Raw genomic sequence first — 10,442 nt, forward strand, 5'->3', positions numbered from 1 at the left:
TTATTGAAATATGGAAGTTTCCATATTTTTCGTGATTTACCTATAATATGTAATATATGTATATCAGAGTGCTGAAGAGAGGGTGAGAGGTTTATTCTTCCTTATGCATTTGATAACGTAAAAGACAGAAAAGGTTATGACACATAAAAAAAAAGGTATTTCACAGAGTCGAGGTTAGAACTTGTAAAAAAACTATAAGTAGAGTAAAGATATCTTGTTAGAATATTACCTGACGAAATCTAGCTATCATAGAATATTGAAGAAAGTTTTATTTGTATTATGTACCCAGGATAAATTTGTGTGTAATACTTACTATCCGATTTCTAGACTAAGTAGATGGCTAGAATGAATATTATATTTCTCCTAGAACATAAAAAAATACATGATTCCACTATTGTTAAAAATAAAATTTAAACATATAACTAGTCATACTAATGTTTCCAATGATTTACATATTTTTTAATATTTTTAAAACTTAGTTTACTATTTTTTCCATAACAGAAGGGTAAAACCTGTCCAAAATGACCAAAAATATCAAAAGTTATATTTTGACAAACAAAAGTTGAAAGTGTCTCTTTTTTTCAATTTTCCCTATTTTTAACCCCTTTAGTTAATTGAAAAAAAAAACTAAAAGAAAAACTAACAAAGACATGTAGAAACCATTCCTTGAATGAATGCGAATTTATCATTTCATTCCTTAAATAACATATTCTCTAAATATTCATACTTGTTATCCAAGACATATATACTCTGTATATATTAAGTACTAGTGGTAACGAGAAGACGAACAGCACACGGTTAATTAGGGTATCAAAAATGTCTCATATTATTGTCAATCGATTATTCAAGCCCTCAGTCTCCAGAAAATTCCTCGAATAACATGTATATTATTGTAGAGACACAGAAACGTTCGTCTGTTCACATCTGATCAACACTACCCGTTTCTTTTGGTCGACCACATCCTTAAGAACCCAAAATCTCCGGACGGTGGCCTAGGAATAGAGTACTCAAGTTGCCGCCAGGAAAATAAAACCGTCATTACCGACAAGAAAGACATGAAGAACGTATGTGATGCAATGACTGTCGGATTTTCACGTGATGGTTTGAAGTTAGCACTTACGCACAAGGTTCTAGCTATACGTTACAAAAACGTCTCGGCTCATCTACCTCCTCTACCAGACGGTTCACAAGTTCAAAGCCTGGCCATGTCCTCTTTACCTACCCGAGAAAAAGATTGGGTAGTAGGTGTCAAGTCATCGGGATCTCGGTTGAGTCTATGTAGGCCTTTCGAGAGCTGTAAATGGATAGACATAAAAAACGCGCCTGGGTTTATCAAACCCTATGTCGAGCCTCATGTTCTCCAAAGAAGATAATCGTTTCTACATTCCTAGCCGAGGAGGCAATTACTTGTGCTATTTGGTAGAGAAGCAAGAAAAACTCGAGGTCATGGACTTGAAGTTTGACGAATTTCCAGCGTCGGTGTATGAGGAGGTTGCGAAGTTGAGTTCATTATCAAGAACAGACCACCTTGTGGAGTCACCGACCGGCCAACTTTTCCTTGTCAAATGGTATATATAGTATATAAATATAAATAATTAACTAGATAGATTTTTAGTTCTATAACACATACAAAGTTCTTATTCAAAAATTCGGTGGTGGGTTGAATCATATATTTCTGTGTGAATGAGTTTAGTATTGACTCTATCATGTCTTTGAGGTATGGTGAGGACTCAGAGGTGTGGATGGACTCAGAGAAGGACGATGAAAACGAGGGGTCAACATTGAAGCACGTGACGAAAAAATTCATGGTGTATAGGGCGGGGGTGCAATCGGGTTACTATGAAAAGACAATGATCCACACAGAAGACATTGGAGATCTTTGCATCTTTCTTGGACATAGCCAGGCTTTCTGCGTCCCGGTCAGCTCGTCTCCGGGACTCAAGCCTAACTGTATCTATTTTGTGGGTCGTAACTTTGGGGTTTATGATCTCACCACAAAAACATGCACTGCCTTCTCAACACAATATGATGGTCCAGTAAGGAGATCGAAATTCCCTTACTGGCCTCTCTAGTAGCTCCTTGTTGGAGGATGGGCGGTCGGCCCATTCACGAGTTGAGAGTTAAAAGAAAGGCCCAGCAAAAGCTCACGTCAAAAAAAGGACATCCGCGGCGCACGCAAGGAACAGGAACCTAAGACGCGTAGCCTGCACCTACCACCGATTATAGATAGAACGTCTACGCAAGCGATAGGGTGATGATGAGTGCCGAACCAACAACCTCACACATAACAACTACGAAGCGGAAGAGACGCATTCGAACGAGTATAAATAGAGGAGAGCATTGAATGAAGAAAAGGGGGCAAAAAAGAGAGAGAGAAAAAGACTAGAAAGATAAAGTAGAGAAAACACCGAGTTTGTCTCTACGACTACGAGTTCTTCTTTTGTACTCTCCGCTTTGGCAATTTGTAAACACTTCATCAAACGAAACCTTTGGCCCCATTAATCATACTTTATTCTTGTTTAGTCTATAAATCCCCTGTTACCGGATTTAGGATTCAACAATTGGCGCCCACCATGGGGCTGAAAGGTTTCTAACGGACGAAGTCAGCAAAATGTACAAAGACCAAAATGTCCTCTACACCCGGGGGACCTACCCCAAAAGCCGGCGAACGACAACCCTCGAATGCAGCAACCGACGGCTCAGCTGAAATGGGAAAAAGCAGTCAAACGAATCCAGGAGGCACTCGCCCTCTGACCAACGCAGCCATCGACGCCATGCTATCAACGGCAAAAAACGCCTCCTCAGCGAGGCCCTGCATGGCACACACAAACCACCCCGTCGAACCAATGACGAGTGAAGCACCTCTGGCTCAAACGACCGAGCATCCGAGAGAACCCTCGAACGCAAACGAAGGAAGCGCGCCAAACGCCGATCTAGCAATGATGTTACAATCCTTACTGGAGAAGGTAAGCGACCTCACCCGCGCGAAGGCAAGAGCCGACAACCACTGTCTGGAATCCACCCGGGGTCAAGAGGAAGAAATAGCCAACTTACGAAACAGACGCATACCCGCGGAGCTAGCAGCACAAATCCAAAGGGACCTCTTCGGAGATTCAGAAACGCCGACGCAAAGGCAGGCAACACCCACCCCCGACCAAGGCCAAAACAACCCGGAGGATGCGGACCGAGACAAAGCGATAAAAGAACTACAAGCAACTTTGAAAGATATGAACTCCAGCGTGCATCAGGCCACGAGTGCGGCACCAGAGATAGACCGTGTGTTAAAAGAAACCCAAAACTCCCCGTTCACCGCCAAGATCTACAACAAACCAATACAGCATGTGGGAAAAATAAGGTTTCCAACCTACGACGGAAACTCAGACCCCCGTCAGTACATGATCGCATTTACCATAGCATTGGGACGAACCAACTTCACCCCAGACGAGAAAGATGTCGGATATTGCCAACTCTTCATGGAAAATCTCAGCGGGCAGGCGCTCAGCTGGTTCTCAAGGCTCGAATCCGGTTCGATCGACAGCTACCAACAGTTATCTACGGCTTTCCTCAAACATTACTCGATATACATTGAAGACGGGGCGACAGAAGCGGACCTCTATACTCTGTCCAAGGAACGGACCGAATCCCTCAGGAGCTTCATCGGGAGATTCAAAAAGATTGTATCCCGCGTCAAAGTACCGGACAAGATAGCCACCATGGCTCTAATCAACGCCCTATGGTATGAGTCGAGGCTGCGCGAGGACCTCAAGATTAACAAAACCCAAACGCTCAAAGACGCACTACACAGATCAAACCTGTTCATTGAGCTGGACGAAGACAAAGAAGCCATGGCTAAGAAATACGCAGCGACGAGAGCGGCCGCAACAAAAGACAAATCAAAAGAAGAATGCCGTGAGTCGCGAAGCCGATCAGAGGGCGAACGAAAGAAAGAAGAAGGAGACCGAAAGGGTCAAAACTTCCACGTCAACGATATGCAGAGACCACCAAGACAAGCCTGGAACAAATGGTCCCAAGAAGATGATTCAACAAGGTACTACGAATTCCACAAGAGAAACGGACATTCTACAATGGAATGCAGGCACTTGCAAGAATACCTACTTGGAAAATACCAAAGGGGCGAAATCAAACCACCGTATAGCGAGAGGGCCAGAACAGAAGCCGAGAACCGAAGGGATGATCACCGAAGAACGCCGCCAAGAAGAGAACCAGCTCGCATAGAGCGTGAAATAAAAAGCGAAAGCCACACGGGAGTGAAATCACCTAAAAGAGAACGCCCAGATGAACGACACGAAGATAACCTCCCACCCCCGCCACGAAGACGAATCAACATCATCATGAGAGTAGCCCCTCCAGCAGCAAGAATAGCCGTGACTACCGAAGGACCAGGTATGCCCAAGGACGACGCCGTCGCCAACCAAATTAAGCATCTCCCGGTGACTTTCAACAACAAAGACAGCACAGGACTAGACTCTCCACACAACGACCCCTTTGTCATCACACTAACCATTGCCAACTGTGAAGTATCCCAAATTCTGATAGGTACTGGAAGTTCTGTTGACGTAATTTTCAAAGACGCGCTAAGAATGATGGGCATAGACGAAAGCCGCATAAAACCCGAAAGGAGCCCCGTAGTCAACTTCGCAGGAGATACCACCATATCAGAAGGAACTGTCAAGCTCCCGGTGTATGTAGGAAACACCTGCCAAGCAGTGAGGTTCACGATTATCGACAAGCCAAACATCTACAACGCGATCTTCGGAACCCCCTGGATCAACTCGATGAAAGCAATACCATCAACCTACCACCAATGCATCAAAATCCCGCTGCCGGACGGAGTATGCACGATCAAAGGAAGCCAAAACACATCTAGAGCATGTTTCGTGACAGAACGAAAGATCAGAGAGCAAAAAGGACGACCAGACGATCACGACAAGAAACTAAAAGGAAAACTCCGACGACGAAAGAAAGCTTCCGGAAAAGACGCCAAAGTCAAGCATGTCATAATTGGAAAGGAAAGCATCGGCTCCCAAGACGAAAAGAAAACGCCACCACCGAACGAAAAGGAAAACATTCCCCAGGCGACTGGAACCGAAGAAACACCATCATCGCCGGCCAAGCAAGGACAAACGCAGACAGCCGCCATTATCAACAACTGAAGAAACGCACGAACAAGCCCGATTCGAGCTCGTGGAATAATCATCACCTATGGAACGCTTAGCCCCCGACCTCAAAAAAAAAAATATAATAAAATAAAATAAATAAAAATGGACGGAGTTCCATATGAACTACGTATGGCTTGATCCCCTCGGGGTACGTAGGCAGCCCACAGAAAAGGGTGCAGCCACAATACCAACTAAAGAAGAAACGCTCTCGGCGAAGGGCCTAAAAACCCCTACCCGACAGCGAAGCCGAGGCCAGACTCGCACAGGTCGGTGATCGGATAAGCCGTATCGAGCTTGCTCATGCATTTATCTCGGTCCTAACTTGCAGGAGGTAAGCCGGGCCGAGTCCCGCCCTCTTCCTAAAGAAGAAACGCTCTCGGCGAAGGGCCTAAAAACCCCGACCCGACAGCAAAGCCGAGCCCAGAATAGCACAGGTCGATGATCAGATAATCCATATCGAGCTTGCTCATGCACTTATCTCGGTCCTACCTTTCAGGGGGTAAGCCGGGCCGAGTCCTGCCCTCCGCATAAAGAAGAAACGCTCTCGGCGAAGGGCTCGAAAACCCCGACCCGATCGCGAAGCCGAGATCGAACTCGCACGAAGACAAGACTCCCACGAATCACCGATAACAATCTCAAAACTTCGCCTACGGAATAGAGGCACAAGAAGTCACACCAAAGCAAGTATAGCAAGAACACAGGAACACACCTCTGAAGCAACAATCCAACAAGACTACGACTTTAAAGCAAAGATAAATAACTCCTTCAATAATTTTTTTAAAAAAAATATCTTATACACAGATAAAAAGAGAGAAAGTAAAAACAACAGAAACGATCAATCGATCGTCAACCCATCATCTAAAAAAAAATACGGAAGGTCGCTCAACTCCAAATCATTCACTTCCATCTGATCCAAGGCGGCCGTCTGCACCGACAGGGCCCGTTCATTCTCGGCCAACTTCTCTGCAGGAATGGGAATCCCCTCGTCGATAAACAACTTGAGGCAACTAACGACCCCTGAAAGCTGAGATTCAATCAAAACCTGGGGACGAACTACATCCCGATCAGACAAGTACCTTCTCACTTTCTCCACAAACCCACCAAAACGAGCAGACATAGCAGACTCAAAGTGACGCCTCTCTGACTCCACCAGCTCTGCGCGAGACGGCTTCAGCTGCGCCACCTCCGCTTCCAAAACCGACTTCTGAGATAACAACTCCTTCTCACGGAAATCCCGCTCGGCGATATCCCCCTTTATACAGTCGACTTCAGTCCTCAGTCCCCGATTCTCAACATCAAGCTTAGACGAACTTTCCTCCAAAGCCTTCAAAGACAAGAAAGCAGCAGATGACCTCTCCCTTTCCTCGGCCAAAAGACGCGTTCTTGCTCGAGACCGTCTGACAAACGCCTACATTTCCCTTCGAACAGCCCCACCAGGTTGTTTCCTTTTATCTTCGACTACGAAAAGACACACTGAGAAGGAAATAAGCCAAACGATGAACGAAGAGAAAAAAAGGAAGTAGGAGAAATAAGCCCACTCGACGTACTCCTGAACAAAGGATAGATCCTCCACATCCGGCATAGAACTCGATGACAAACGAAAGCTATGCAAAAACCGCGCACAATCCTCAGGCATAGGCGAAGAAGAATCATGATCATCGAAAACAAACGCCCTCGTCCTCTTCCTCTTCTTGGAACCATCAGTCGGAGGCCGCTTGGAAGCATCTACGATCCCAGGACCCCCAGTAGTCAAAGCACCGAGTGGAGAGGAAGTCGCCGGTGGAGAAACCATCAGAGCACCAAGGTCAGAAAGACCGATCGTAGATACTTAATCACTGCCGTCTACCTTCTTGTTAGGAGAAGAACAAATGGCCGCAACAGAAGAGTCGACAGTGGGAGCAGCAGGAGGGGTAGTAACTGGGACCAAAGCCGAAGACTGACCGCTCCCCCCCAGACTCGCCGATGGAAGAGCAGAAGCTGTCCTGCTCATAACTTTGGTGTACACAGGAATGTCCCTCTTGACCTTCCCCATCTTTTTGCCAGCGGAAGCGTTCCCTCTTCTCTTAGAAGACTCGGCAATAAGTGAAGGTCCGGAAGTAACCACCCGAGAAACTAAAAATACAAAGGAGACCAAGATAAAAGACAAGCAAGAAAAGAAGAACAGAAGAACTGATGCAACAATCACCAAACTTACCAGTAGTGATGCGAGGAATACTTCTACGAACATGCTCGACGGTGAGAACACCCCAAGAAAGTTTCCCAGAACCAAGAATTCGATTCAAGCGATCGCTCGCCCATGACGGAAGAGACCGGCATTTCCCATGAGTCACTAAAACAAAACAACGCGCAAAATCAACAAACCAAGCAACAGAAACAGCGAGAAGTCAGAAGACACAAATGAGCTACCAGGCTCGGGATTCCATTTGGATCTAAAAACTGCAGAAGGATCAGCCACAAAAGCAGGATTAACGCGCACAAAGAAATACTTCTGCTGCCAACCATCAGCTTTAGACGGTCCCCGACCCTCAATAAGGCGACAGCGAGCCTTGATACTGACAGAGAACGTCTCACCCGTAATAAGATTCATTTGAGAAATCATCTCAAAAAACTCGGCGACAACATCAACGTCCGCCTCCGCACCAAGAACTAAAGAAATCACCATATTACGAATGGCGGCTGGAGACATCTGAGAGATAGCGACATCACGTTTTGTAGCATAAGAAGTCAGCAACCGAGGAAGAGGAAACCACAACCGCGATTGAAGAAAATATTGACTGTACAAACATATCCAGCCCGGCGGCGCCGACCACGGCCTCTCCTCCTTCAACGGAAGTCGCACTTCGATCTCCCGAGAAAAATCACACTTCTTCCACATACGCTTCAAACTATCCTCGGTAAGGAGAGTAGATCCCGTGAACTCCTGATTACCTTCAACTGGCCCGTCAGCAGCAGAATCTTCTCCACCAGAGTCGTTACCGGAGTTATCACCATGGGGAGAAGACGGAGGGTCAATTCCGGAACCAGTCCGATCGACGGAATCAGCAACAGAGGGAACCGCCGCTCGAGTAGCAGGAGCCACCGTTTCAGCAACAGGAGAAACTGCCATTTGAGAAACAGGAACCGCCGTCTGAGAAGAAGAAACCTCCTCCGGAAGAACAGAACCAGAAACCGGTGAAGTACGAAGGAGATCCTCAACATCTGCCATTTCTGGGGTTTTGACTAATGATTCAAGATTTTCACCTATCGCGAAAAAGAAACACCGACGATACAATTATAAAGAGAAACGAGCGAAAGGAAATAGATACCAAACAAACAGAGAAGAGGCAACAAAACTAGGGAGCGAGAGAAAGAAGAATACCGTTTTTAAAGCAAGCGCAGCAGAATCGGAGTTAACAAAGCAATAAGTGAAGAACATGAAGCAATAGGGAGAGCAGGGCGGCATAATTGCAGGCTTCGACGTCTATCGATGTGACTGAAAGACTCTCGAGTATTGAAAACCGGCGATTCACTATAGCGGACCCAATTTACAAAGAAGAGAGCCACTCAGGGTTCGACACGCGTCCAAAACAAGCACGCCTACCCAACTCGCTCAAAACAAAAATGATGACGCCTGTACCCACGCGCCAGACTCGGGCTATTGTTGGAGGATGGGCCGTCGGCCCATTCGCGAGTTGAGAGTCAAGAGAAAAGCCCAGCAAAAGTCCACATCAAGAAAAGGACATCTGCGGCGCACGCAAAGAACAGGAACCTAAGACACGTAGCCGGCACCGACCGCCGATTATAGATAGAACGTCTACGCAAGCGATAGGGTGATGATGAGTGCCGAACCAACTACCTGACACATAACAACTACGAAGTGGAAGAGAAGCATTCAAACGAGTATAAATAGAGGAAAGCATTGAATGAAGAAAAGAGGGCAAAAAAGAGAGAGAGAAAAAAACTAAACAGATAAAGTAGAGAAAACACCGAGTTCGTCTCTACGACTACGAGTTCTTTTTTTGTACTCTCCGCTTCGACATTTTGTAAACACTTCATTAAACGAAACGTTTGGCCCCATTAATCATATTTTATTCTTGTTTAGTCTATAAATCTCCTGTTACCGGATTTAGGATTCAACACTCCTAATTAATTGATATGGTTGTTGCTCGTGTTTTTGCTTCACTGGCTAATGTTATTGTTGCTTCGCTATCAAACCTTATGCTACTATTTAAATCCAATGTTCGCTATCAAACCTTATGCTACTATTTAAATCCAATGTTCAATCTCTATTTTCTCTAGTCTTATACACTCGCCTGTAAAAAGGCTGCCTCTCTTGTGGAAATCAATGAGCATAGGAGGGAAGGATTTTCAATCTTCTTCAGTCTTTTGGTTCTTGTAGATTTGAAAGTGTTAGATGTAAATGTAATCAAATCATTTTCAAAAGTTTAATTCAAATTTTTTTTTTGGTAATCAATTCAATGTAATAATGTAATAATTAGTTTCAAATTTTGGAACTAGAATATTATTAACCCATTTCTGTTATCAAAACAATGAAAGAAAAAAAAACAGAGATACTTGTTATTCAAGAAACAATTTAATTGAATGGATTCGAATATATCATTTATTTCCATTTTTGTAAGTAATATTCATTTATTTCCTTAAATAACTTAGGGCTTTTTGCAGAATTGACTTATAACTTAAAGTCAAATACAAAACTAACCTCCTTTTTTTTTGAAAATTGGTTTTGCCCTATTCACCCCACAAGTTCATATAATTTACGAAAATGCCATCAATTTTTTTTTTCTTTTTTTTCGAAAATGACATTTTTACTCTCTCACCCTCATCATCTTCAAGTAATTACAAGATTGCCATTGTCATCAATACCACAACCACCATGAACAACCAATTTGAAGCTCTTAATGCTCCCAAAATCGATTTACCCTTCTTCTTTTTCCATTCTTGTGAACTAAACACAACATATCTCTCACTTTCTCTCCACAATGAGCTAAAAAAACCCAAGATTTTGATTCTAAATTTTTTATGGTTCATAGAGTCATAGAAGCTAACGATTCTGGGTGGGTTACTTTCGTTTGTGATTCTGTGTGCTTGGAGAAGCCTTATGTATGCTAAGGAACTTATCTCACCAATTTAAGGTATGACATCGAGTTTTTTTCCAGATCTGTTCGTCAGACGACTTACTTGGGAAGTCGTCTGGCTGTAGACAACTTACCTGGAAGTCGTCTGGTCAACGCAAAGGTTATTTTTGCAATTGACTTTGAAATC

At 44.3% G+C, this 10,442-nt stretch overlaps 1 protein-coding gene and 1 pseudogene across 1 annotated transcript; both read left to right on the top strand.

Annotated features, from left to right (window-relative positions):
• The first annotated feature begins 816 nt into the window (after positions 1–816).
• On the top strand, positions 817–2,072 carry LOC106308789 (annotated as a pseudogene).
• Positions 2,073–2,627: 555 nt separating this feature from the next.
• LOC106308790 lies at positions 2,628–5,174 on the top strand. The gene has a single exon (XM_013745910.1). The coding sequence runs from the start codon at positions 2,628–2,630 to the stop codon at positions 5,172–5,174; it is 2,547 nt and encodes an 848-aa protein (XP_013601364.1).
• The last annotated feature ends 5,268 nt before the right edge of the window (positions 5,175–10,442 follow it).

This window comes from Brassica oleracea, chromosome C8, assembly GCF_000695525.1.
Source record: "Brassica oleracea var. oleracea cultivar TO1000 chromosome C8, BOL, whole genome shotgun sequence".
Lineage (NCBI taxonomy): Eukaryota > Viridiplantae > Streptophyta > Magnoliopsida > Brassicales > Brassicaceae > Brassica > Brassica oleracea.

Excerpts from the sequence above, each read along its gene's own strand:
- LOC106308790 (XM_013745910.1), top strand. The coding sequence starts at position 2,628 with ATGTCCTCTACACCCGGGGGACCTACCCCAAAAGCCGGCGAACGACAA.